General features: G+C 41.1%; 1 protein-coding gene across 1 annotated transcript; it reads left to right on the forward strand.

The window, feature by feature from the left end:
• The first annotated feature begins 184 nt into the window (after window positions 1–184).
• Window positions 185–27,633, forward strand: wdr47a (WD repeat domain 47a). Its single transcript, XM_077221969.1, has 15 exons — window positions 185–382; window positions 2,034–2,200; window positions 2,896–2,979; window positions 3,235–3,319; window positions 3,966–4,756; window positions 5,318–5,435; window positions 8,928–9,109; window positions 13,076–13,318; window positions 13,511–13,574; window positions 16,075–16,232; window positions 17,018–17,187; window positions 17,287–17,457; window positions 17,552–17,683; window positions 18,904–19,122; window positions 26,247–27,633. The coding sequence occupies exons 2-15, from the start codon at window positions 2,043–2,045 to the stop codon at window positions 26,387–26,389; spliced, it is 2,718 nt and encodes a 905-aa protein (XP_077078084.1). The 5' UTR covers window positions 185–382; window positions 2,034–2,042; the 3' UTR covers window positions 26,390–27,633.
• The last annotated feature ends 143 nt before the right edge of the window (window positions 27,634–27,776 follow it).

Below are 27,776 nucleotides of genomic sequence, written 5' to 3' on the forward strand. Positions count from 1 at the left end.
GAATTGTAATAATTTACAATTCATTAAGAACATAATAATCCTGACATAATTCAAAGCCCAAACAGTCCCTATAAACCGCTACTTTCTCGGCTTAGTATAAGTTTACACACATATTATAATGCGTATATAATGCTGCTAATCACAGTTTGTTGAATAACACGCGGGCCGGGCCGGGCCGGGTTTTGCGGGGGTTTGTGTGCGTGAGCGCGGATTGGTGGAGCATGCAGAGGAAGATTGTGCTTGACAACCAGCGAGCGCCAGAGACAACAAGAGCCTCTCGCCCCGAAACACGGAGGAAAAAACACCAGAAAGTGCGTGTCGACACACCCTCGGTGGACCCACAGAGGATTTCTGCAGTTCGCGTATATGTAGGGTTTATCAGGTGAGATTTAAATCGCTCTTTGCGACGCTTATCGCTGTTGTTTTGAGGATAGGCGAGGCCGGAGAGGCTGCTGCTGCTCCGCCGGGATGACACACTCTCCCTCCGCAGCTTCAGAATAATGTATATGGGTGGATGTCCCCTCTCACTTGTCCTTAATGGGATGTAATCTGGCTTATCTAAGATAATGTAAGCGGTCAGATAAATACATTGCAATGAGCTCTTCCCGATCCAGCGATTGGAAGCATGAGAAAGCAAATCTGCGTTTCCCACAGTGCAAGGTTGGGGCCCGGTGGTGTGGCTAGTGGTTAAAAGGGTTTAAGGTTTAAATCCCAAAAAAGGGCATTTCGTGAGCTACTCCCATTGTGCTTCTTGTAGAAATGTATTTTCTTCTTCACATTTTCCTTCGTTTCCTATGTGTGTGTTAGAGCATCTTCAAATTAATAATATTATTGTTTAATATTATTATGATTAATATTATTATAGTTTTCTAATTTTTATGGTTGAAATTCTTTTAGCTTTCAGCAATAAGGTGTAATTTCAAAGCATAAGTCTAACTAGTGGTTTTATTACAGTTATTTGAAAAGATTTAAAACAGGTTAAGTTGGATGTGAAAACATCTGCTGAGAAGAGAATAGTGTTGAGGAACAGGCTGTTTTGTTTTTGGGTGGAATGTCACTGCCCATGCTTGTGTGTTTACATCTGCAATTTCTGGCATGATGACTCTTCCTTGTCACAACATGGTTTGGTATTTTAATTAGTTGTTGTCACTTTTTTACTTGCAGTCTTTGAGCAATACAGTGTTTTATACAGTTGCTACATCATATTGGTAACACTTTAAAATATTTTTCAACTAGTCAGTGTTAGTTAATGCAATGACTAACATTAACTAACAATAAGAAATACAGTTGTTACAGTATTTATTAATCTTTGTTAACATTAGGTAATACAAATAGTTGTTAGCTCAGGTCCATTAAATAATATTAACATATGCAAGTTTTGATATTAATAATGCAATAATAAATGTTCAAATTAACATAAGATAAATAAATGCTTTAGAAGTATTTTTTATTGTCCATGTTACAGCAATAAAAAACAAAATATAATATAATATAATTATAAATAATTTAGTAATTAATTATTAATAATAGAATAATATATTTTTTTCAATCTAAATGATTGCAAATTGATTTCCCTTTGTTTATTTAATCTGTTCTTTGCATGTTCTATCGTATTATGAATGACTCATCCATGTGTTTAATGTTGTTGTTTTTTGGACCTTGTAATATTTAATCAAATCTTCTCCAATCATTTAACCCATTGATTCCAATCATCCGCCCCTTTTTTAACAATAAACCGCAAGCGTGCATTCAGATCTGCCTCCATCCAATCAACAACTGATGGATAGAACCAAGACCACACCCTACAACTCTGATGTTGTCACAACACTGTATGCCACAATAAAGTTACAGTACTACTTCTGTTACATTGCGATTGCCATAAAAAATGTTCACGTCCCTTAGTAGTGGGTTGTGGTTCAAGCCCTACAAGGCCTGATCACCACTGGTCGCTTGAGCAAATGTGACCTATAACTGTTTTTGGATAAAACCGTATTCTAAACTAAATGTTCATTCTCTCATTCTTTCTCTGAAAGCTTGCCACCATGACGGCTGAGGAGATCATAAACGTAAAGGAAGTGGAGATCATCAAGGTGATGCTGGACTTCCTAAACTCACGCAAGCTGCACATTAGCATGTTGGCCCTGGAGAAGGAGAGCGGGATCATCAATGGCCTCTACTCAGATGACATGCTCTTTCTCAGGTATGATCTATACGCACCATATACAAATCATGTATCACCATATACATATCAAAAAGACCACTGGCATATATGTGACACCTACTGTGGCGTTAACATGAACCAATAATATAATGCTTATATTTTTGCCAATTTACAGCAGTTTTACTCTGCATTGAAGCTAGAAAATCAAGCATGTGTTTTACTAGAGTGCTGCAGTGATGACACACGTTTGTAGGCCAACCTAGATGTTAGCATCACACTCGTTTCATCGACGAGGACCCATTTGGATTTTTCCATTGTTTTTTGGATTATTGCATAAAATAAGCTCTGTGACCAGCAAAAGTTTATGATACTTACACGTTTTGTTCATCATGATTATATTTGCTAATTAACAAAAACTTTATGGATTTGGTCCGATCGACCAAAATGCATCTTAATACCAGGTCTAAACAGGGCCACAGTCTGACTAAGACTACTCCAGAGTTTTACCACCAAGAATTTGCATGTAGTTTGTCTCTAGTGATTATCACTATTTGAGACCGTGTAAAACAACATCAATTCAGATGGTAAAAGATTTAAATGTTTCTTTTAATATAGCCTAAACTTGTTTATGTTCTAAGTTTGAAGCTGGTACTATTATTGTGCTATTATGAGTCAAATTGTCTAGGCTAGACGCACTCTTTTTTTCTCTTTCTCATTCCTTCTCTCCCCTGCAGGCAGCTCATTCTGGATGGACAGTGGGATGAAGTGTTACAGTTTATTCAGCCACTTGAGTGTCTGGATAAATTTGACAGGAAAAGGTGAGAGATCCGCTCAGAATCTTTCCAGAATTGCAACCCAAATAATAAGAGCTCACTTGCACTTAAATGCACTTAAAACAAATTAATAAGGCATTTTTTACCCTTTAGAATTGTATCATTTTGTACATAAACCCTGATTAGGGGTTCACTGAATATTACATTTAATGTAAATGATGTATATGAATATTTTAATAAAATCAGATACTGCTGGTTTAACTTCATATATATGTGCTGCATTTTTCCATGGGCTCTCAGGTTCCGCTACATTGTTTTGAAACAGAAGTTTCTGGAAGCTTTGTGTGTGAATAACGCCATGTCTGCTGAGGATGAGCCACAGCATGTGAGTAACATCTATTCATCAAAGAATCCTGAAAATAAAGTATCTCCACTAAAATATGAAGCAGCACAACTGTTGTCATTATTAGTAATAAGAATTTTGAGCACCAAATCAGCATACTGTATTATAATGATTTCTGAAGGATCATGTGACACTGAAAACTGGAGTCATGATGCTGAAAATTCTGCTTTACTATCACTGGAAGAAATTACATTTTAAATATATTCAAACATTAGACAGTTATTTTAAATTGTCATAATATTTTACAATATTATTGTCTGTACGATATTTTTCATTAAAATAAATGCAATTTAGGTGAGAATAAGAGTTTCAAAAATATTTAAAAGCCTTATCGACCTTAAAATTTTGAACTGTATTTATGTATAATAATAAACAGTGATGTGAACCAAACTATATTATATAATATAGAAGATAAATGTATATCATATAATATATTATATAGAAGATAAAGGAACATGCATGTAAAGTCACTTTAGTTTATTTTGTTTCTGCCAAGCTTATTTTACTAGCATGTAAATGTTTAGAGATTATCATGTCCAAAAAACTATGGTAACACCATGTGAGAAACTGCTTAAGGCTTGTTTCAAATGTTTGTTTTCCCTCTCTCATTCTATCTGTCTATGTTCAGTTGGAGCTGACCATGCAAGAGGCTGTGAAGTGTCTACATGCTCTGGAAGAGTTTTGTCCAACTAAAGATGACTACAGCAAGCTTTGCCTTCTCTTGACGCTGCCCCGCCTCACTAACCATGCCGAGTTCAAGGACTGGAATCCGAGTACGGCACGCGTGCAGTGTTTTGAGGAGGCCTGTGTCATGGTGGCGGAGTTTATTCCCGCTGATCGAAAGCTGAGCGAGGCGGGGTTCCGCGCCAGCGCCAACCGTCTATTCCAGCTTCTGATTAAAGGTGTACTGTACGAATGCTGCGTGGAGTTCTGCCAAAGCAAAGCCACCGGAGAGGAGATCACAGAGAGTGAGGTTCTCCTGGGAATAGACATGCTCTGTGGGAACGGCTGCGATGATCTCGACCTGAGCTTGCTTTCTTGGCTCCAGAATCTGTCGCCCAACGTCTTCTCTTGCGCCTTTGAGCAAAAGATGCTCAATATCCACGTGGATCGGCTTGTTAAACCTGCCAAGGCCACTTACGCCGACCTCCTCACTCCGCTGATCAGCAAGCTCTCCCCGTATCCCGCTTCCCCTCTCCGGCGCCCGCAGTCTGCAGACACCTACATGACCCGCTCTCTGATCCCAGCACTGGACGGCCTGTCCTACGGTCTCTCTGGCCAAGAGAAGAGAGGCGTGGGAACAGACGGAGGGAAAACTTCTCCCATGTCACACTCGTTTGCTAATTTTCAACACCTGAACCGCAGTGTGATGATGGAGAACTCAGGATGTCACAGCATCTTTGAGGAGTCACCAGAGAGGTAAACATCACCTGATACACCTGCAAATCTACATTCGAGCTTAAGAATCGTAACCCGTTTAAAACAAACTCCAGAATACTATAAACCGTACATATTTATTATGTGATAAGCACTATCACAGATTGAACTTGCTGATTATTAGCAAATTACCTGCAATTATTAAAATGACAATGACTTAAATAAATAAAGATAAAACTTTCTAATATATTTTAAAATATATTATAATAGAAAATAGTTATTTTAAATTGTAATAATATTTCACAACATTATTGTTTTTACTGTATTTTTGATCAAATAAATGCAGCCTTGGTGAGCATAAGAGGCTTCTTTCATAAGCATTATATAATCTTGATTATTCCAAATTTTTGTTAATAGTTAAAACACCCTGTGAAAAAAATTGCAATGTTTGTTTCATATTCAAGTCCTTTTCAATTCAGAGAAATTTGGATGGGTGTGGTAGAGAAGAATAACTTGGAAAGCAGAATCTTTTCAGAACATAGTCATTACAAAGGTGTGTAAGGTGTGCGTCTGTACTGTAATGTGGACTCTCTGGTCTTGCAGCTCCAGAACTGAAACTCCATCTGATAAAATGTTGAGCTCACCTGGTCCTCAAAACTCTCGCCCGGCCTCTGCCCCGGGTCAAGATGCGCCAGCACCTGGTTCTGCAGAGAAGAATGAGGTATTTTGTCAGTCAATGAATCCATTGATATCTCCTGAACATTAGATTAAAACATATTTGGCTACTTAACTAATAATTGGAAAAGCAACATGCCTAATAATTCAGTAATCTGACTATAACTCCCACACACAAAAAATCTCATCTTCTCTAGCTTGCTTCCTAATCTAGTTTTCAAATAAACCTGGCATTGTATTTTACGAATATTGTTGGCTCCTTGACGAAATTGCTTTGTTCGTCTCTTGTAAGTCTCTTTGGATAAAGAATCTGCTAAATGCATAGATGTAAATGTTATAAATTTTAATTTAGCATTACAATGCAAGTAAATGTTTAGTGACTTCCTGATTTATTAGCTCCAGTTGTTGTTATTAACATGCCTTGTAATTGTCTGTGTGCAGTAGAAGTTTGCATGTGCAGTCTCTTCTCTCTCATAAACAGCCTGTTGCCCTGTGCAGGCAAGCTCAGCTACTGCTTGCAATTTATCACTGCATAGTTGCAGAGGGCTTGGATTGGCTGTTTCCAAGCTACAGTTGCTAGGCATGTGTTTGTGAGGGGACTATATGAGCAACAATTATAAAATGTTTAATGATAAAGTTTGTTTTTGTGTGAAGAGTTCTAGAATGTTGACCTTTATAGATCACTCTTGTGTGAAGGGTTCTAGAATGTTGACCTTTATAGATCTCTCTTGTGTGAAGGGTTGTAGAATGTTGACCTTTATAGATCGCTCTTGTGTGAAGGGTTCTAGAATGTTGACCTTTATAGATCGCTCTTGTGTGAAGGGTTCTAGAATGTTGACCTTTATAGATCGCTCTTGTGTGAAGGGTTCTAGAATGTAGACCTTTATAGATCGCTCTTGTGTGAAGGGTTCTAGAATGTTGACCTTTATAGATCGCTCTTGTGTGAAGGGTTCTAGAATGTAGACCTTTATAGATCGCTCTTGTGTGAATGGTTCTAGAATGTTGACCTTTATAGATCTCTCTTGTGTGAAGGGTTCTAGAATGTTGACCTTTATAGATCTCTCTTGAGTGAAGGGTTCTAGAATGTTGACCTTTATAGATCTCTCTTGTGTGAAGGGTTCTAGAATGTTGACCTTTATAGATCGCTCTTGTGTGAAGGGTTCTAGAATGTAGACCTTTATAGATCGCTCTTGTGTGAAGGGTTCTAGAATGTTGACCTTTATAGATCTCTCTTGTGTGAAGGGTTCTAGAATGTTGACCTTTATAGATCTCTCTTGTGTGAAGGGTTCTAGAATGTTGACCTTTATAGATCGCTCTTGTGTGAAGGGTTCTAGAATGTTGACCTTTATAGATCTCTCTTGTGTGAAGGGTTCTAGAATGTTGACCTTTATAGATCGCTCTTGTGTGAAGGGTTCTAGAATGTTGACCTTTATAGATCTCTCTTGTGTGAATGGTTCTAGAATGTTGACCTTTATAGATCTCTCTTGTGTGAAGGGTTCTAGAATGTTGACCTTTATAGATCTCTCTTGTGTGAAGGGTTCTAGAATGTTGACCTTTATAGATCGCTCTTGTGTGAAGGGTTCTAGAATGTTGACCTTTATAGATCGCTCTTGTGTGAAGGGTTCTAGAATGTTGACCTTTATAGATCGCTCTTGTGTGAAGGGTTCTAGAATGTTGACCTTTATAGATCTCTCTTGTGTGAAGGGTTCTAGAATGTTGACCTTTATAGATCGCTCTTGTGTGAAGGGTTCTAGAATGTTGACCTTTATAGATCGCTCTTGTGTGAATGGTTCTAGAATGTTGACCTTTATAGATCGCTCTTGTGTGAAGGGTTCTAGAATGTTGACCTTTATAGATCGCTCTTGTGTGAAGGGTTCTAGAATGTTGACCTTTATAGATGCTCTTGTGTGAAGGGTTTTAGAATGTTGACCTTTATAGATCGCTCTTGTGTGAAGGGTTCTAGAATGTTGACCTTTATAGATGCTCTTGTGTGAAGGGTTCTAGAATGTTGACCTTTATAGATCGCTCTTGTGTGAATGGTTCTAGAATGTTGACCTTTATAGATGCTCTTGTGTGAAGGGTTCTAGAATGTTGACCTTTATAGATCGCTCTTGTGTGAAGGGTTCTAGAATGTTGACCTTTATAGATCTCTCTTGTGTAAAGGGTTCTAGAATGTTTACCTTTATAGATCGCTCTTGTGTGAAGGGTTCTAGAATGTTGACCTTTATAGATCGCTCTTGTGTGAAGGGCTCTAGAATGTTGACCTTTATAGATCTCTCTTGTGTGAAGGGTTCTAGAATGTTGACCTTTATAGATAATTCTTGTGTGAAGGGTTCTAGAATGTTGACCTTTATAGATCTCTCTTGTGTGAAGGGTTCTAGAATGTTGACCTTTATAGATCGCTCTTGTGTGAAGGGTTCTAGAATGTTGACCTTTATAGATCGCTCTTGTGTGAAGGGTTCTAGAATGTTGACCTTTATAGATCACTTTTGTATGAAGGGTTCTAGAATGTTGACTGTCAGAGGTTGTGATAAAAAGAGTTCTAGATTGTTCACCATTAGTGGCTGTTGTCTGGAATGTTGATATAGTCTGTTGTACGAAGGGCTCTAAAAATAAAAAAGTGAATTGGAATGTCGTGCTATAGAACAGTGTTGTTTTAATATCAAGATACACCGTGTCTAAACAGGACCCAACCGTTGTCGCATCTCACCGTGCCGCAACAGCTAGGAGATTTATTATCTAAAATAGTGCCCAAATACATATACTTCTCAACACGCATTCCATTTATAGTTGTTTGTTTACACTGAATCGATTGCTTCCAAGAGCTAAAGTCAATAATCATCTCTTTGGTTTAAAGGACATTACGTTTTAAAAAAGCATCCTGACACAAGGTAACAAAATCATCAAACACAGGTCCATGTGTTGTGTCCTCCTCACACAGAGTAGTCTGCAAATTTTGTCCTCATGTCCTTTCAAGTTTGTTTTTTCAAGGTAGCCTGGCAAGACAGACTACCTTCAGGAGAACGCAAGTCTGTTCTTTGCGTTCTTAGAAATTAAGAAACAGCCAATGTATTGATACCTCTGATTGCAGAGGCTCTGAGTTCTGTGACAACAAACACAGTTTATTTCCTGTCTGGGTTCTTATCTGGTAGTAATCACTGTAGAGCTGTGATCATGTGATGTATTAAATCTGTTCACCAGACCAGAAAGTGACTCCTCTTCAGAGTCTGTCTACTCATAAGCTTTGAGGGTGAAATGGGAGTAACTTTTCAGCTTTAGGCTTTAAAGTTAGAAATGGAAAGTTGTGATAGTCTTTTCTTCCCTATTGGGAAGTTATTTTAGTTAAAGATTACGAGGGCACACAAATTTAATAAAAAATAATGATGTCCACGAATAAATCATTTATAATAAACACTGTTATATTCCATTAAAAAAAGAAGGACTATCCAATTTGATTTCATGATAACTTTAAGATTCTCTCTCTCTCTCTCTCTCTGTTACATCTTATCTCATCTTTGTCCCCTCTGTTTCTGTGTAGTTGTGGGACTCCACGGAGCAGTTTCAGGAGTACTACCGCCAGCGTTTGCGTGTCCAGCAACATCTGGAACAGAAGCAGCAGCAGCGGGAACTCTACCAGCAGATGCTGCGAGAGGGCGGAGTCCAGCAGCACGAGGCCCCGCCCACTGACAAGCACAACCTCACAGAAGCCTTCCTTACCAGGTAAGCCAAGCTCCACGTCACCGCTAACATCACATCCAAAGGTCAGCTGAAGTTTACAAACACAAAGACGCAAGGTGAAATCTGATGCTGCTAAAAGCAAGAGGCTGGGATGCAGAGAAAAGGACATGGCAGGTTCAATATCAAATGAAAGACTAATGAGATGTAGATGAGAATGACCTCAGGGTTTTACAGATGGTGCAGCGAGCAGCCACAGAACTCGAAGTGGGAGGAGAATTCCCTTTGGAATATAAACACGTATACACACACATGACCTGTTTTACATTTGTGTACCTTCAACTCACATTTACAGTATTTTATTTAGTACCAGACAGAGTAGTAGCTTGTATTCATGGTTTCCAGGACAAATGTTTACGGGTGGCCATGCTCCTCCGGTCTGACAAGTAGACAATGCCATCCATGACCAAACCCATAAGACCCATAAGCGACTTTGGAACAGAAATAAAGATATTTTAATGAAACTAGAAGTTTTTACATACACATGAGTGTATGTAAATAATGAAAGAATTAAAATTTTTGGGTGAAATATCCCTTAAAGTTATATTTGGAATTCTGAATATTTTTGGCCTCTCTTGTCATAAGCCTACCCCCATTCTGGGGATGTGTGTGTGTGTTAGGCTTGGGCGGTATCCAAATTTTGATACCTTCAAACCTCCTCCCTATTTTACCGGGGTATACGGTATTACCGTGACTAATTAAAAATTATGACATAAGGCTCAGACAGCGTCACCAAACTGTTGGCTTGTGTCTACACCGTTCAGATACTGAATACCAGATCGGGCAAAAAAAAAAAAAAAATCAAGGCCAACCCGTGCACGTTGTGTCTGATCCCGGCTGACGGCATTAAATGTAATAATGCCTACGGCTCGTAGGCCTATTTAGACTAGAATATTTTTAATACGGGGGCCGTTATAATATTTTGGCGCCAAATAATTTTTTAACCCATGTGCTGAGGGGGTGGTAGATATAAATGCTATTTATAAATGAGCAAAAATGGGACAATTAATAATATTTAATTATTTTAATTATGACAATTGTATTCATTTTATTAATTACTTTAAATTAAATTAACAAGCAACAAGCAAGAAGTGCATTTGTAAATCCGGTGACACGCGTCCATTGATTTTTATTAATACAACTTTTCTGTCAGTGCTGCAAAGATTAAGTTGACGATCAACATCTCCTAGTGAACGCGCATATAGAGAAATGCAAATCATGGATTACATAATCAGAAGGTATAGACTAGCTTTTTTCTTTTCGTTTTGAATTGTTTCGTTTAAAGAAATTGTCGATTGATATCTCCGTAGTGAACGCGCCTATAGAGAGAAATGCACATCATGGATTAATCAGAGAGTATGCTGCCTATATTTCTTTTCCTTTTGAATTGTTTCGTTTAAAGAAATTGACGATTGATATCTCCGTAGTGAACGCGCCTATAGAGAGAAATCATGGATTAATCCGAGAGTATGCTGCCTATATTTCTTTTCCTTTTGAATTGTTTCGTTTAAAGAAATTGATGAATCGCCATCTCCATAGTGAACGATAGAGAGAAATGCACATCATGGATTACATAATCAGAGAGTAGGCTAGCCTATTTCTTTTCGTTTTAAATAGTTTCGTTTAATTTGATGATCGCCATTTCCGTATGAACGCGCATAGAGAGAAATGCACATCATGGATTAAATAATCAGCGAGTGGCCTATTTCTTTTCATTTTGAATTGTTTCGTTTAATGACATTTCAAGCTTTATTTAGATATCTGTCATGTCTGTGAGACATACACTGAGTTTCGGTTAATTTATGATGAGATTTCAATGCAAGTGACCGCGGCGCGCCAGCCCACGATCATGTCATGATTATGTTGTCTGCTATATTTGATTCTTATTTATTATTGGTTGATAAAAAAAATTTATTAAAATTAAGATACAATTTATACAAAACGAAATTCACTTTAAAGAAAGGCCTTTTACAAAATGAAACTTAATTAAGTGGTCAATGACTGACTCCCGATGCATCCCATCTTACTCGTGCTGTTCAGTTTTCATTATCAACGTAAAAAAAAAATTACATTATAATATTTTAACAAATATAAACTAATGCGCTTATTTAATGAACTCGGGGCAAAATGCATCCTCGCAGCAGTGAGTGGGTGGTTGTTTCGGAGATGCGACATTAGGTCAGAGGTATTTCCATCTCTCGCGGTCACCTTTTTTATTGCAACATTTACATATTGCCTCGTCAGTATTTACCACCTCTCCCTTCTCTCTCTCTCTCTCTTTCTCCTCCACACTGTCACTTGATGACAACTACATAAGCATTTCTAGGCATTGAATAAATTATATTTATATATTATATATAAGTGCCGGTAATGACGGTATTGAAACTGATACCGTTGCTATTTTAAGACCCCGCGGTATACGATATTACCGAAATACCGCCCAACCCTAGTGTGTGTGTGTTGTGTGTTTGTGTGTTGTGTGTGTGTGTGTGTGTGTGTGTGTGTGTGTGTGTGTGTGTGTGTGTGTGTGTGTGTGTGTGTGTGTGTGTGTGTGTGTGTGTGTGTGTGTGTGTGTGTGTCTTTTTATGTGTTAAAAAAATAATGGAAAGAGATTGTTTTGGAAATGTATTAATTATTTACTGATGTTGCATGAGCTGTCACTCAAATTACAGACCCCTCAAAAAAAAACCTACAGGAAAACTAGTTAAATCAACGATGCAATCAGAGAGGGATCTGAGAAACACTGAACTCATTTTAGAACCCTGTTCTCTTGTTTGGCTTGATGCCTCTCTAGTTCTGTTTCTGTGGTTACGGCACAATTGTAACACAGAAACATAACAAAGGGAGGTTTTGGAACCGTGCCGTACCGTTCCACTGGTGATGTCATCATTAAAGGCCACAACCATAAATAATGCAGTTGTCAGAGGGGAGGGCAGGGCAGAAGAAACATTCATTGTTCTGTCTACAGAAGCCGTACTGGTTGTGAGTTATTAAAGAAATTTAGGATATTATTTTGAATATATAAAATAAGTATAGCTCTAAGTATACTAGCTATAACTATAAGTATAGTATAGCTATATTAGGACAAATAATCTAAAAACCTATTCTGTGTTCACACTGGCCTTATGCCATCTGCTTCAGGGGATTTTGAGGGGGAAACCCCCCTTGACCACAGGGAAATGACCAGTTGTGTTAATCGTGGCTTGTTTTTGAAAGAGATTAAGATGCATATTAAATGAAAGTCTAATGAGATGAACCTCAGGCTTCTTCAGAAGGTGCAGCGAACAGCTATGGAACTCGAAGTGGGTGGAGAAATCCCCAAAGAAAACACTAATACATTTTATAAGCTATATGCACTTCGATGTGTGTGTTATTAAAAAAAGCAACTGTGATCATCAGTAATGTGAACTTAAAAATAAAATATTTTGAGCAAGCTCAAAGTTAGTCCCATTTAGCCAGGCATTTAACTATTAGTATTAGTTAATTCTGGTCACTTTGACAGGAAGCAACTGTATGAGCGACATGTAAAATGACAAGTGGTCATATTCACATACAGTTTACATATATCTCTATAGTGTAACTGTTAATGCAACCAGGGTTCACAGCACGTAAAAATAGTGCAAAATACAGTTTCATAGCTTGTAAGACATATTTATGCATGGCAAATGTTCTCAGTGTACTCGCTATTTATGGTATGAAGTTCATTTTAAAATTCAGCAGAAAAAAAAATTTTGTTTGTTGACTGAATGAATGACTTGCACAAACTCCATAGAGCCAAATCGGATTTTTGGTTTAAAATTTTGTTTAAATTTCAATTTATGTAGGATCTTATGCTTTTGAGAAACCTCTTGGCTTTTTTGTATGCATTGCATGGTCAGTGAAAAGTCAGCAGGCAGTCTGTGGGCACCAAGTTGTCTCTAAATCTTCATGTTTTTGTATGTATGTGTGCAGGTCTATTCAAAGACTGGAGGAGCTGAATGTGGGAATGGATGATTTGGGAGAAGAGGTGCAGGCTCTCTCTCAGCAGTGTAATGGAGGCAGTAACAACAACAGCGAGGCGATAGATGTCTCAGCCACGCCACAGACACAGGAAGAGGTTGGAGGAGCCAGGGATGTGGTCACCAGCACTCCTCAGAGGTCAGCAGGTCAAGCAGCCTTCCCTCCGCCCAGCCAGTCTCTGGTACTGCCCCAGAGGTGAGAAGAGACCAGCTCTTTAACTCTTTCAATTCACACTTAATCGAATTAGCAAAATCATTCAAAGAGTTTACATCCTAGTGAATCCTGAACGTGAGATAAAAATATGAGCTTTTTGTCATATCAAATTCGTGAAATTTAATTGGTAATGTTTTTAGTGATTTATCAATGTGGTTTTGTTTTCACCTGCAGTGCCCAAACTGAAGACAAAACTGGACTGAATGACAGCAGTTTGACCCGCTCTAAAGGCCCAGAGGTACAGCGTCCCCTACAGCTCAACATAGTTAACCCTATAAAGCCTACTGTGTCATATTTGATACACACATTTATAATGCTTCAAAAATATCAACATGATCAAAACATTGCTGAAAAACCTGTTTACATGCCTCCTCTCGTCTGATTGATAGTTCTTACTTTTTAGCATGTAAAAGGCCACGTTTGCTGTGAAAAAATATTTTTATAAAGTAAACTTAAATATTACTTTTATATTGTTAATAAAATTTCAAGAAGAAGGTTTCACGCAAATTCGACTGAAGATTTTAGATTTTAGAAAAATCATGTTCAAATGTGAGCATCAAATATGGCATGGGTTTTAAGGAACTTTTATCTATACATCTTTCAATCATCATTGTATTGCATTATATGTTTTGCCCCCAAATAATTCAAACTAAAACTAATTGATCATAAAACTAATCATTTAAATTAGTGATCGACCGATATTGATTTTTTATAACCGATACCGATACAGATTATTTGCATGTGTATGTGCCCGATAACCGATATGCAGAACCGATTTTTATTTACTGTTATACTTCTGTTTTTGGCACAATTATTACAACACAAATGAACTGAACAAACCATTTTATTTATAACAATCACTCCCTCCTTGCATACAAAAAAAACCTTTATATTTATACACAAATAAATAGAGGGGTCTGAGTCCAAAAAATAAAGTGCACTGTTACTAAGTGTCTTTGTTTAAAAATAAAAGCTTTGATGAGGTAAAAAATAAAGCACAAAAACTATTCTAACATATTTGGATATGTTTATTTGTTTTCATAAATGGTAAACTAATCAAATTACAATAAAAACATTTATATTATTACATTATATAATTTATATCTAAATTATACATATCATTTATAAGCATCAGCAGCAACAATGTTAACAATTGGCAAAATAAATGTTAAAAGTCTAATGTTTTCATATGGAAAAAATAATTGACAGGGGAGTCATATCACCTTTGCAGAAATGTAATTCATTTTAAACAGTTTTAGAAGGTTTATGTGTCGTTTAATAGGTTTAAACTAAGAGTGAGGAATAATTCACTGGGTAATATTAATTCACTGCATAATATTAGCTGGAATAGCCTATAACATCAGGAAAGTAACAAACAAAACAGCATATACATCATTGCATTTTCCAACTAGTATGTTATTAATTATTATTAATATTTTTGTCGGTCTAGATCATGAAATGCTTTATGACAAAGTGCTGTTTATCTATGCATTTACACATAACTATAACATTAGGCTATACGTTACTCAACCGCGATCGCGCGTGCAGATAATAAATAATTAATTTCCACAAAGCGGTATATTTAGATGTGTATTAGCGAAATAATTGCTATGTAGTAAATGATAATATAATCTAGGGTGTTTAAACAAGATAATCTTGTCAAAAGTTTCATTCAGTGGCCGTGCTTGAGCATTCCTGATCATCAACCCAGTGAGTGCTCAGCAATATCAACGAACTTTTTTTTCGAGACTAATGGTGAGCAAATACAACCGATAGAGAATTAAATTCAGCGCTTTTATTTTCAACATGCACTCATTCATGTCTGTTTTATTTAATTCATGTAAAGTTACGTCTTTATTGGGGAAGGACATGACGGATTACGCTACGTGGCTCAATGAGTTTGTCTCAATTTTTTAGAACCAAGCTGCATAAATAAACTATATCAGGCATTTATGTCTCAAATCTCATTTCTGCATGCATGTCTGTTATGTTAAATAAAGTTGAATAATTAAAGCAAAGCAAGTAGAACATATACTTTACCTGTGCACAGAGTTGTTATTGACTGATCTCCTCGCGGCTGCAATGGCGGAATTCTCAAAATGGCCACAAGATGGCGCCGTTTATCGGAAAATCCGATATTACAAAACCGATTCCCGATTATGGGAAAATGCTTAAATATCGGGAAAAATATCGGTAAACCGATACATCGGTCGATCACTAATTTAAATATCATCTTACTAGAACCTATTATTGGGAGTTGTGGAGTGGCAACTGATATTTATAGGCATTTTATGTAAAGTAATTTGCTACACTGTTATAAAGAGCTCATTATTTACAAGCTATCAGAATTTCGGACTAAATTTTGGCCTTAAAAATAACATCCATCAAATTGCATATTTTGCCTCTGAATTAAATTTGTTTTCCTCTTTGAGTATGAACTCAAAAGTCTGATTTATCAAATTAGATACTCAACAAAAAACAAATTATGCCAACAAATATGCCAAACAGATTAGTTTTTTTGGACTATTGTTTCTTCTGTCGTGCTTTACAGGGTTAACATTCACTGCATAAAACATTCTCCCTCTGAAGGCTTTAGTGTTGGTTTAATTACAGCTCTAAAACTTCTCAGATCAAAAACAGATTAGAGATTGTTCAGGGATTATTTGAGATTAAATGAACATAATCTTCAAATAACCCTTCTCACATGCAAAATGTGTGTTTATATGCGTATATTGCAGAAAGAGACGTCTAAAGCCAAGTTTGTGATGGTCAACACCCTTGAGGATACGCAGGCGGTCCGCGCCGTGGCCTTCCACCCCACAGGAACATTATATGCAGTCGGCTCCAACTCTAAAACTCTGCGCGTGTGTGCCTACCCCGACACACTGGACACGAGGTCAGCCGCCCACACACAGCATTAAAACCTGCTTAAAAGATCTGAATCAGATACGTCATAGATGATGGGATACCAGCAAGGGCCTCAAATCCTCATTTCAGCCACCCAACTTTAATTTAAAAAAAATAGAAAATGAAAAACACAATGAAGTGTCTGAGAAACGAGCAAGAGTGCTGTTTTTGCCAAATAATTTTGAACGATTCAATGATCCATTCATAAAGACAGTCACTTGCTTTGTTCCTGAATGAATAAGCCATTTAAATGAATGACTCAGTGACTCACAGTTACTTGCCGCCACCTACTGGCCGTTTTAGTTTCATTTGTAAAGTATTGCTTGTAAAGTATCATAGTTGAATACTTAAAATAGAATTTTTAATGCATTATTAAACGCAATCATAACTGCAGTGTGAATACATTTAATGCTGCTTTAGATGGCAGTTCTGTTTATAGTGCAAACATGGATTTTGTTGATACTGATTTCATTTGATTGGGAACAGCCTAAAGTGTCTTATTATTCTAACTTCATAATATCATCTCGTTATCAACAAAACCCCAGAAAATAGAGACATTTTGTGTCAATATCGATCACCCTATGCAAGTCTTATAGTGAACGATTGCTCAGTGCATGTTATATCCAAAGAAAACAATTTGTAATTTTTCACACACATGCAACTTGTTCTGACTGAATCAACAAAGTGCGAAAGTTTAATTTGTAGGGAACCAGAACCTTTTAATTGACATATTATTAAGATGTCTTAATATATTTGTATTGTTGTTTCTCTCAGTGGCTCGGGCACAAGTAAACCTCCTGCAATCCGTTTCAAGAGGAACAAGCATCACAAAGGATCCATATATTGTGTGGCCTGGAGCCCCTGCGGACAGTTACTGGCCACCGGCTCCAATGACAAATATGTCAAAGTGCTGCCCTTCAACCCTGAAACCTGCAATGCTACAGGTGTGGGGAGAAAGATTGCAAACCAACATTCATGAATCTTCATAGAGTAATTGAATGTAGTTCGGTTGAACGACTTGTACTTTATATATTAAAATTCAGGTCCTGATCTGGAGTTCAGTATGCATGATGGGACCATCAGAGATCTGGCGTTTATGGAGGGTCCTGAGAGTGGAGGGGCCATTTTACTCAGTGCAGGAGCTGGAGACTGTAACATCTACACCACTGACTGCCAGAGAGGACAGGGACTGCATGCACTGAGCGGACACACAGGTACTACCTCCCCGCCCCCACATACTATATATACACACAGATCCTCATCAATATTTTCATTCTTATGTGATGTGTGTGTGTTTTCTCTCCACAGGTCATATTCTGTCTCTGTACACATGGGGGGGCTGGATGATCGCGTCCGGCTCTCAGGATAAGACTGTGCGTTTTTGGGACCTACGTGTTCCCAGCTGCGTGAGAGTGGTGGGGACGTCCTTCCAAGGCTCAGGTGGGCTTCACCTCCTTCACTGCCTTCATTTTACTCTTTTGGCACTTTGCCTGCTTAAAGATGCACATAATTAAAATGTCATTCCGTGTCGAGATCCCCGGCTAAAATGTGGATTTTAATCATTTCTTTTGTGGTGAAAGACATACATAAATAAAAAAGAAAGATAAAATATTAAATGGCATGGATATTTACCGAGTAATCTGATATTTTGTATGGGGGTTGAAAATGCCAATTTTCACCTGAGATCTGAATCTGCCCAATTACAGGGGGGTAAAAATGATTTTCAGGCTTTTATTTTTACAGAGATTGGTAGCAGTCTTTGGTTTTACATGGTTTCTAGCTTGTCTACGCTGGTCATTTATGCTCATTACATTAGCTACTTCAAACTAGTCTAGATGGTTCATTAGATGCTGGTGGGGCTAAAATATTATTGGTAGACCATTTTGGTTAAGCTATTTAGAAATGGCAACAAAACAGCTACTGTATCACATAAAAAAAGAAAACACCTGAGCTGATATGACCTGGTTTTTCCAGCACTGAAACTGTTTATCTGACCAGATTCACTGGGAACATCGTATGGGTGCCATATCACAAACGAATGCGCTTTGCAATTTTAGATATTATGTTACAAGATTTAATTCACTTTCAGGACTGTTATTTTAGCATCTTTGAGATAATATAGTTTTTATTTCAAATTCAAATTAGTTTCAAATTCAAAATTTAAAAAAAAGTTGAAGGGTTTGTAATTTTGTTGTGTGTTTTTGTCATTTTTATTATTTTCTGAAATATGTTTATAAAGTTTTCATAAATTTTTATTTCTGTTTTGGTTATTTTAGTGCATGAGGTTAACTACTAAATGAAAATGAATAATTTTGCCTCGGCAACTAGCTGGAATAAAACTGTTATTACAGTTAAAGTTTATTTTATTTTGAGTAATAAAAGTTTTTTAAGGCTTTACTTTTAGTTAACCAACCCTGTTTCAAAATTAAATTGTTGTAATTATTTTCACTGTAGTATGTTTTAATTGTCCAACACACAGTGTATGACATTATATTGCGTCTTTATGCCCCATTCAGAAATATTATGAGACGTTTTTGACTAAATAAAATGAATCTGGTCTCCACATTTACAGTCTAGGTAATCAGTTTTGCTCAGTGTAGTTGAATTGTAATGTTAAGTTTGTGATTGTTGATGTGGTATATATCCTGTGTGTGTCTCAGGCAGTCCTGTGGCGTCGGTGGCGGTGGACCCGAGCGGGCGTCTGCTGGCAACAGGGCAGGAGGACAGTTCCTGTATGTTGTATGACATCAGAGGCGGGCGCATGGTTCAGACGTACCAACCGCACTCCAGCGATGTCCGATCGGTGCGCTTCTCCCCCGGGGCTCATTACCTGCTCACGGGATCCTACGACACCAAGGTCATCGTCACTGACCTACAAGGTGAGATCGCAGATACCCCTCAGTTTAGTGTTATTGAACTGGATACATCAAACCAGTGTTATTTTAGTTTCATTGAGATATTGTTATTAATATTTTGAATCAGTTTTAATTTTATGTTTATTTTTACGTTTTCAGTTTTTGTACTTTGGTTGTGTGTTTTTTTTATATGTATGTACTATGTACAGTTTTTGTTATTTTTTTTATTTCAATTGTATTTTCAATTTTATTTCATTAAATTAAATGAAAATGAGAAATTCTGCCTTGGCAACTGGCTGAAATGAAAAAAAAAGTTTATTTTATTTCAAGTACTGGAACTTTTTTTTAATGGTTTTAGATTTAGTTAACTATAATAACGCTGCATGAAACTTACTTTCACATTTATTTATATATTTATTACATTCTAATTTATTTTACTACATTTTTACACATCCATAGACTGCAGGCCAGTTACCTACATTTTAGAAATTAATTTGAATTATATAAATGTTCAGTGTATGAAAGGTAAGAGTTAAGAGTGCATAATGGAAAATAGTGTAAATGGAAAAAACAAGTATTTAGTATTAATACTGTATTTTTTGGCATAATTTTTCACTTTTTTCCCATTTATTCGGTGTGTGCCAAAAGGATAACACACACAAAAATCATAATTATTTATCAGGGTTTCCATAGTCAAAGAAAAAAAAAAGTTAAGTAAAAAAAATTCAATAGTAAATATTTATTTTTCCCAGTTATGCTCTTCTGTACAATACTTACAATAATTGCTCTTTGTGAGTTTAATCTCAATCAAATTATTTTTTAAAATATGTAAAATATCTGATAATCTCAAATAACTGAAGAAGTTAATTGGTCAACCATTAGGAACGTCCTGGTTGCGTATGCAACCCACCGTTCCCTGAAGGAGGGAACGGAGGACGTAGTCGACGCCGACTGAAATGGGATCTCGCTAGAGAGCCTGTCTTCTTCGAGTACTATTGAACGAGCCAATGTAATTGGCGTGCGTGATTCGCATCACACACTCCGCCCCCGCGGCGCGGGTATAAATACGGAAGTGGATGCACGCACTAGTTGCTTTTCGCTGAGGAGCCGAGAGTAACCCGGGGTCAGCGGTGGTCCAGCGGTAGTGGCAAGGGGACTACGTCCTCCGTTCCCTCCTTCAGGGAACGGTGGGTTGCATACGCAACCAGGACGTTCCCTTTCAGTCGATAACGTCGGACGTAGTCGACGCCGACTGAAATGGGATCAACCATTGAACACGCCACTAACGCTGCCACCTTCCAGTGCCTAAACCAAAGCCTCCTGATGCCCCCGCAAACTTAAGGCGGGGAAGGACAGGGCTTAGGCCAGGGAAGTCACTGCTGTTCCTACAGGACCACTGGGAAAGCGTTCCCCGTACGTTGGAAGGAAGGGACGCTGCGGAAGCCACATCCAACCCAGAGGGAGGTAATGTGGAGAATACACATATGAACTGGGCGGAAACCGGGCAGTCTAACATATGGAATGTCACTGGGGTGGCTCCAGCCTAAGACGGGGGGAGACACACCGGACAGTGACGGCAGAGAGACTCTGCCGAGGGAAGACACGGGCTCACCGCAGGGAGCCGTATCGTGGAAGAATACACATATGGGGTCACCGAAGGGACCGCAACATATGGACCCAGCCTAACACAGGTTCCACACTGCTTACGAGTGGTAGGCCTAACACCAGACGTTCCGCACGTCCGACGTTGGAGGGGTGTGGAGGAACTCAACAGGGTTCAATTTTAAGGGAACTCAACTGGAGTAGAAAGGCGCACGTATCCAGTCCATAGGAGGGGAAATGGCGCAGCAAGCCGACACTTGAACCGGGCTCACGGTGAAACTGGCTTCATGAGAAGGGAGCCCACGTGAGGCAGCGGTTCAACTAGGTGTCGTCCAGCCTCCAACTCTAGAATCTGTTTTAGCAAAGCATATCGTCAACGCCCAGGCGGAGCACTTTACACTCATCATAGAGGAGCTCAACACCTAAGTGGACATGTTGCACCTCGGACCTTTGCCGAAATGAAGGCAAGCACTAAGTGCAACTTTGCATGGAAACAGCCTTCCCTCTCTGCTGAATTCCAACAGATATTTGAAGTGCTGGTCTGAGGTCTATGACTTGCATTCTGTACACGTCCAAGCGAACGGACAGAGAAGCCAGGGCTGGATCTGCCTCCTCCAGGGCAGCGCTTGCAGGCTCACCACCTGCTCCTATTACGGGAGAGGTAGGAACCTTGGGCACAATCCGAGCCGGGGTCTCAGCTTGTGAGAGTTAGCCGGCCCAGACTCCAGGCACAATACGTTGACCGAAAGCGAGCAAGTCCCTACCCTCTAGTAGAGACCACGCGAGCAGGAGAACTGATATAACAGAATTTTTAACTCACTGCCTGCAGTGGCTCAGGGGCGGTCTCTGCAGTGCAGTCGCACCAGGGACAAGGCCCAAGAGGATAAAGAGGGACACAAGGATTTACAAGACCTTGCTCCTCAGGAACCTGACGATCAGAACGTGCTTCTGCATACCTCTGCAACACGATGAGAGTCGTTTAAACACCGAGGCAACATCATTTTGAGGGTGAAGGAAAACAGCCTACTGCAACCCATTTTGCAGGAAAGAGAGCACTGAAGTGATCGAAAGCTTTCAGGATCTCCTCTGGAGAGAAGACGCACTCAACGACTAGGTTCCACTTCTAAAGGCGTAAGCACGCTACCCAATTCTAGGGGGTGCTCGCAGAAGTGATGGTAACTATCACATGTTCTTGTGATAGTCACCTGAACCTCCGCGTTCAGATGTAAGACCGCCCGGAATCTCCGGGGGAAGAACGCGTGTGCCATCGTGCCCCGTCCCCGAAAGAGTTTTCAGGGGAAGTCAGGAAGGCTGTTGAAGGGAACCAGGTCTAGTTGGGCCAATAAGGGGCAACTATGAAGACCTGTTCCTCTCCTGACTTGGCACGTAGGTGCAAGCGACGGGCGCAAAAGACAGGAGCATTGCTCAACACAACATGTGAAGATCACTGGGCTTCAGGAGCATTTTCTGCTCAGCACTTGGGTGTGACAAGTTCACTGAGCTTCAGGAGCATTCCTGCTCAACACCTGAGTGTGATAAACTCACCGAGCTTCAGGAGCATTTCTGCTCAACACTTGAGTGCGAAGAACTTCACTGAACGACAGGAGCATTTCTGCTCAGCACTTGAGTGTGACAAGTTCACTGAGCTTCAGGAGCATTACTGCTCAACACCTGAGTGTGATAAACTCACTGAGCTGCAGGAGCATTTCTGCTCAACACTTGAGTGCGAAGAACTTCACTGAGCACCAGGAGCATTTCTGCTCAGCACTGCGTGTGACGAATTCACTGAGCTACCTGTGATGAACTCACAGAGCTACAGGAGCATTGCTGCTCAACACCTGAGTGCGATGAACTTCACTGAGTTTCAGGAGCAATTCTGCTCAACATGAAGAGTGATAATTTCACTGACTTGCAGGCGCAAGGCGACCATGAGTCGCAGTCACTTTTAGAAGGCTCACTGGGGTTAAACGCATTTCTGCGGGCCCCTGGGGCAGCTGAGACCCAGTGTTTGTCCAAGGGTAGTCCGCTCGGTTTACCCAAACACTGGCGGAAAAATAAAACCGGGGGGGCAACTGAGCGGCCCCGGAATGGTCATGACCCAGCCGGACCCAGGGGATGGAGTCTCCACTTGCCCTGGCTATAACTGTCGTGAGGCTCGATGGCGGCACGATTGAGTAAGCGGGAGGAGTGGAACAAGGCGCCCTCAGAAGCGTCTGACTCCAAGGAGGAGGTGACGGGTGAGTTTGTGACATGCAGGGGAAGCTTGCGCAACGGTCGCAATGTCTAACAACTCGAGGCACGAATGCCCGTGTAGTCGGGGGTCGCCCAGGCCCCCGTTAAAACACGCCCTTTGTACATGGCCCCTCTGTTGAAGAGGGTTTGGCAGCAGACCGGGGTGAACTATAGTCACACAGGGTGAGCTGCTCTGCCACGGTCACCTCGGGACTCGATCGTGAAGCTAGCGCTGAAGCGGTCACATATGGAGGAAGCCAAAGGCTGCGACTACCATATACCCCAGGAGCCTCTGAAAGTTCTTTCAGTGGGACCCTTTCTCACTTCAACACCAGCTGAACACATTCTCATTGGAGAGACATGTTGGACCGAGTACCTCTCCAAAACTAAGAAAGAGATACTCAGCCCGTGGGCGAGACTACTCTCTTCCAGTTGACCTGACGACCCAACGGGCTCTGGAGCACTCGAGGGGAAGGACACTGTACTGATACTCCACCCTTAGACGCAACACACAGGATGGCCTGCGGTGCGGGAGGTAGAGATCTGAAGCATCTGTCTTTCAGGTCAAAGCTGCAGACCAATCTTGGGCCCTAGTAGCACGAAGAACGAGTTTACAACTGGCCTTCGTACCGGCTGGAGGAGCGGCTATATCAAATCCTTCGCCAGCAGGATAAGATAAGCACGCACAAGTCAGGAGCACTGCTCAACACTCGGTGTGATGAATATCACTGAATTTTCAGGAGCACGTCTGCTCAACACCTAATGTGATGACTATCACTGACTTGAGCGGGGTAGCCGAGCCTGAGGTGGGGCAGCAAAGTAGAGAGAGTGGTGTTAGTGTGCTGTGCAACACTTACCTGTCTCCACAAGCGGCAGGGGGCGCGTGAGAAGGCGGATGACAGGGTCCTCGAACGCACCAAGCTGCCTGCTGGCGACCAAGGGGGAGCTGAGGGGTGTAAGGCTATACAGGGTCACACCCGCCAGACTGGCCCTCTTGGGACCCAGGAACAGATGAAATTGCTCTCTCTTTGAAGTGTGGGTACCGCTTGCTCCGCTTTTTTTTTTTTTTTTTTAGGGAGCCAGCGGCGGAACAGACACACACACAAACAAAGGCTCCACCCGGCCCTCACCCGGGGGGAGGGAGTGATCGTGCCACTCCAAGAGCATCTCATCCATTCCTGGGCGGCCCGCTCCGGAATGCTTTCGCTGTCGCTTGCCACCTGGCTTGGCAGCGCCTGGAGCGGGCTGGGCGTCTCTACTGCGGCCGGCTCCATGCTGAGGCCTGGGTGGAGGCTGCTGCGGAGGGCCAGCAGGAGCGGCGGCCGGAGAACGCCCACGGCGACGAGCAGGCGGAGGTGCTGCCACCGGCGGCGGGTGTAGGCAGCAGCTGGCCACCGCGGCAGGATGTGCCGGATGACCTCCGTCTGCGCTTGAGCGGCAGAGAACTGTTTGATGCAGTTCTCCACCGCGTCGCCGACCAGCCCAACCTGGGAAATTGGGGAGACCAGGAACCGAACCTTGTCCGCATCCGCCATACCAACCAGGCTGAGCCAACGAAGGCGCTACTGGACCACCAAGGTGGACATCGCCAGACCGATCACGCACGCTACGACACCCGTACCCCGGAGGGTGAGGTCGGATGCAGTGCGGTGCTCACCTATGAGCGCACGGCCTGGATTACCCTCGTGCATGCCATGGGTGCCCTAGCCTGCAGCAACGCCATGGCACGCAAGAGGAAGGGGCTTGCCCACAGGCTTTGTAAGCTCTGCCCGTCGGAACAGACGAAACTCACAGGCCTTAGGGGGGAGACGAGGATCCCCCCAAAAGGCAGCGGCCGCCGGACACAGGTGCACCTGTGTCGACAGACCGCTCCAATGGAGGGACACCTCGCAACCCTTCACCGTTCCTCGAATCAAGGGTAATGAGGGGGAAAAGCTAGTCAGGCAGTTTCTGGCAGACAAAGATGCTGTTCACCACCTGATAAGCTCTCCATGCATTTCGGGAAAGAAAGGCACTGGGGCGGCGAGCTGAGAACCAGCGCGGCCCGCCCCAAGATACCAAACTCCAGATTCCAACCGAGACTGAACGGGACACGTGGAGGTTCCACTGGAGCCCGGCAGCCTCGGCGGCCCGTTTCAGCATAGCTGATAATTCTGGATCCGGCTCGGGCAACATTGAACTCCCGGAGGGAGACAATGCAGCCGAGTCATCATCTCTAGAAGTCAGCTCACCCTCCGATGCTGCAATCGGCGTCCTGTCCTCCAGGGGAGCCTCGAGTGAAACCGCTGGCCCACCCATTACAGATGGACCAGCAGACAACACAGGAGGCTCCAGTGGTTGCAGTGGAAGGGAGGAGTGAGGAGCCCACAGGGAATGGTTACCGGGCGGGACATCCAACACTATCCTCCGGTCACCCATCCCACACAGCACCCGAGGGTGGGGCATGGTAATGGGGACTCGCTCTCCGCGAACGAAGGCGAGTCTCGCCCTCAACACTGCGACAGTCATGTTCCCACAGTGAAAACATGAGCTGTCCACAAAAGCTGTCTCAGCGTGCTGTAAGCCAAACACGTGACACAACAGTTGTGACCATCAGAGAGAGACAGGGAACGACCGCACCCAGAAACGCACGGGCGGAATCACATCTTGAAAAAGACCCAAACGCACCCGTGTTGCTCTTTCAGAAAATAAGACCGTCACCAGTGCCGGAGCACACAGGGGAATGACCGCGGCAACACTGAACAGAGAACTGAAACAGTGAAGCACTCACTTTTCCGCCCTCTAACCAGCCATCAACACACACAAACATTTAGAAATTTGTTGCTGTTAAAACAGCAGTTGAGAGCTCAAAGCTCGCGATCACCGCTGCACTCGCGCTGTAGAACACCAGCACTGGGAGAGTCTTCCTGAAGAACACTGACACACTCGCTCGTTGTAGACAACAGCACTCTCAGAGACATCAAACGATCGGCTCCGAAGCGAAAGGCAACTAGTGCGTGCATCCACTTCCGTATTTATACCCGCGCCGCGGGGGCGGAGTGTGTGATGCGAATCACGCACGCCAATTACATTGGCTCGTTCAATAGTACTCGAAGAAGACAGGCTCTCTAGCGAGATCCCATTTCAGTCGGCGTCGACTAAGTCCGACGTTATCGACTGAAAGGGAACCTGTTTTATAGTTTGTGGGAGTGTCCGCCACACTTATAATGTAGTGTATAATCTATGTGGATAATGCAGTGTAAATATGTATTTTAACATTTTTGAAACAAAGCAATGAAATGATTTTTTGATCATTGTACTGTATGTGTGCACAGGTGACCTGACGAAGCCGCTGCCGTTGACTGTAGCGGGAGAGCATACGGATAAGGTGATCCAGTGCAGGTGGCACACACACCACCTCTCCTTCTTGTCCTCCTCCGCTGACCGCACTGTCACACTCTGGACACAGGCCACGTAGAGCCAGCTCTGGCCACTAGAGAGAAACAAACACGTGTATTTATATATGTGTGGCGCTGTGCTTCTGGTTTATTGGTATGATTGTGTATTTATTTTGTTTCTGGACCTTGAGTTCTGATTCACAGTGTATGGTTGAGATAAATGCAAACCCTTTTTATGTACATAGTAACTGATTGACTGCCGGTGCCATGTGTCTGTGTGTGTCTTATGATCCTGAGCCATATTGGGATGTGATGCTTTGCTGTAGTGTGCTTGGCTACATATGCACTTCCATTCAGTAACCTTTATCAAACACTGAACCACACCACACATAATTGGAAAAACACAGACTCAGTGATGTCATGTGATCTATTCTGTGGCCTTCCTGAGATTTTATAGCATCTCTGTGTGTCCGCTTTACACAATCACAGTGCGTCTGTACTTGCCTGTTTGAATCTAGCCTCTGGAAATAGATGCAGTTTTTTTTTTTAATTTAAGTTATTTCTGATGTATCATTGCAAACTGCTGAGTGAAAACTGTAAGAGTAGAACATATTTGAGTGAGATGTACATGCAGTCCAATGCTTGGGTGGAATATGGACATTTTTTTGGCCTGCTGCAAATACTGTATCGAATTTCAGCTGCTCGTGCAAATATCAAAACCAAGTCAATGTAAACTGCCTTTGTAAATGCTGTCAAGTAAGTCCGTCATTTAAAGTAGGTGATGTTTGAATTTAACTGTTTTTGCTTGAACGAGTTTGCAGCCCTCTTGAGTGCCTCTGAATTGATGGCATGGATCAAAGTATTGAGTTTTTAAATGTAGATTTATGAAGGGAATCTAAACTTCAGTCTATATGTAGTGCAGAAAGAAACATTAGATTAAATGTTTTGGGCATTGGCACATAGGCTTGTTAGACTTCAGTTAACAAGTGAAATAGTTTGATACTATGATCTTGCACTTTTTTTGTGTTTTTATAATATTTGTCTCCCATATTGTTGGGTTGTTTATGTTGTATATTTTCTAATGATATAGATTTTATTATTTAATCTTATTAGGTTTTTGTTATTAATGTTATTAATCTTAAATCAAAGCCAAACTAACATTTTGACATGTTCATGCTAATAAGCAGCCCTCACTTGAAGTCATGTAGTGAAATATTGTGTTGTTCCTGTGTTCCTTACATGATATTTGGACATCAGTGACTACATAAAGGCTCATGGGATAAGTCTGCTGCTGTTGTGTCGGAATAAATAACCCTATTCTCCACCATGGCTCCATTCATTTGCATTAAGCAGTGGGTCAAACACTTTTTCAGTTTCTTGATCTTGATTGATTCAATTCAACGGTGAAAATAGCTATTAGATTGTTTTGTCACACCACTGAGAATGATCATTCATTTTAGAACCATC

The sequence above is a fragment of the Siphateles boraxobius genome, unplaced genomic scaffold (genome assembly GCF_051911475.1).
Source record: "Siphateles boraxobius isolate OS27281-9 unplaced genomic scaffold, OSU_SipBor_1 86, whole genome shotgun sequence".
Lineage (NCBI taxonomy): Eukaryota > Metazoa > Chordata > Actinopteri > Cypriniformes > Leuciscidae > Siphateles > Siphateles boraxobius.